General features: G+C 45.3%; 1 protein-coding gene across 1 annotated transcript in view; it reads right to left on the minus strand.

Moving 5' to 3' along the window:
• LOC107568471 (anaphase-promoting complex subunit 15-like) overlaps positions 1-188 on the minus strand; it is a 4,925-nt gene extending 4,737 nt beyond the window's left edge. Inside the window, exon 1 of the mRNA XM_016254440.1 lies at positions 53-188. Coding sequence (XP_016109926.1) covers positions 53-172 — 120 coding nt within the window. The 5' untranslated portion in view covers positions 173-188. The remainder of the gene's footprint in view (positions 1-52) is intronic.
• Between the last annotated feature and the right edge of the window lie 181 nt (positions 189-369).

Below are 369 nucleotides of genomic sequence, written 5' to 3' on the forward strand. Positions count from 1 at the left end.
TCACACACTCACACACACACACACACACACACACACACACTCTCAGACTGACCCAGGTCTGGTGCTGTTGCTCCTGCTGGTGCAGCTCTGCTTCATCCACACACGGTCGGTCCAGATTAAACCACAGAGTCTCGGTCACACGCGGGAACAGAGACGGGAACAGGGTGGACATCTCTGCACACACAGTAAACACACAGTAAACATTCCCTACTGCGCTAACACCACGCTTTCTTTGAGTAATACATAAATGCATGCCATCACTAATAAAATACCATGCTTTTTCACATGCACAATACCACATTTTAGTACATCATTACACATTTAATTGAGTATTATAAAATGCATTGCATCCTAACCCTAACCCTAACC

This window comes from Sinocyclocheilus grahami, unplaced genomic scaffold (assembly GCF_001515645.1).
Source record: "Sinocyclocheilus grahami isolate Dianchi unplaced genomic scaffold, SAMN03320097.WGS_v1.1 scaffold1247.1, whole genome shotgun sequence".
NCBI classification, from domain to species: domain Eukaryota; kingdom Metazoa; phylum Chordata; class Actinopteri; order Cypriniformes; family Cyprinidae; genus Sinocyclocheilus; species Sinocyclocheilus grahami.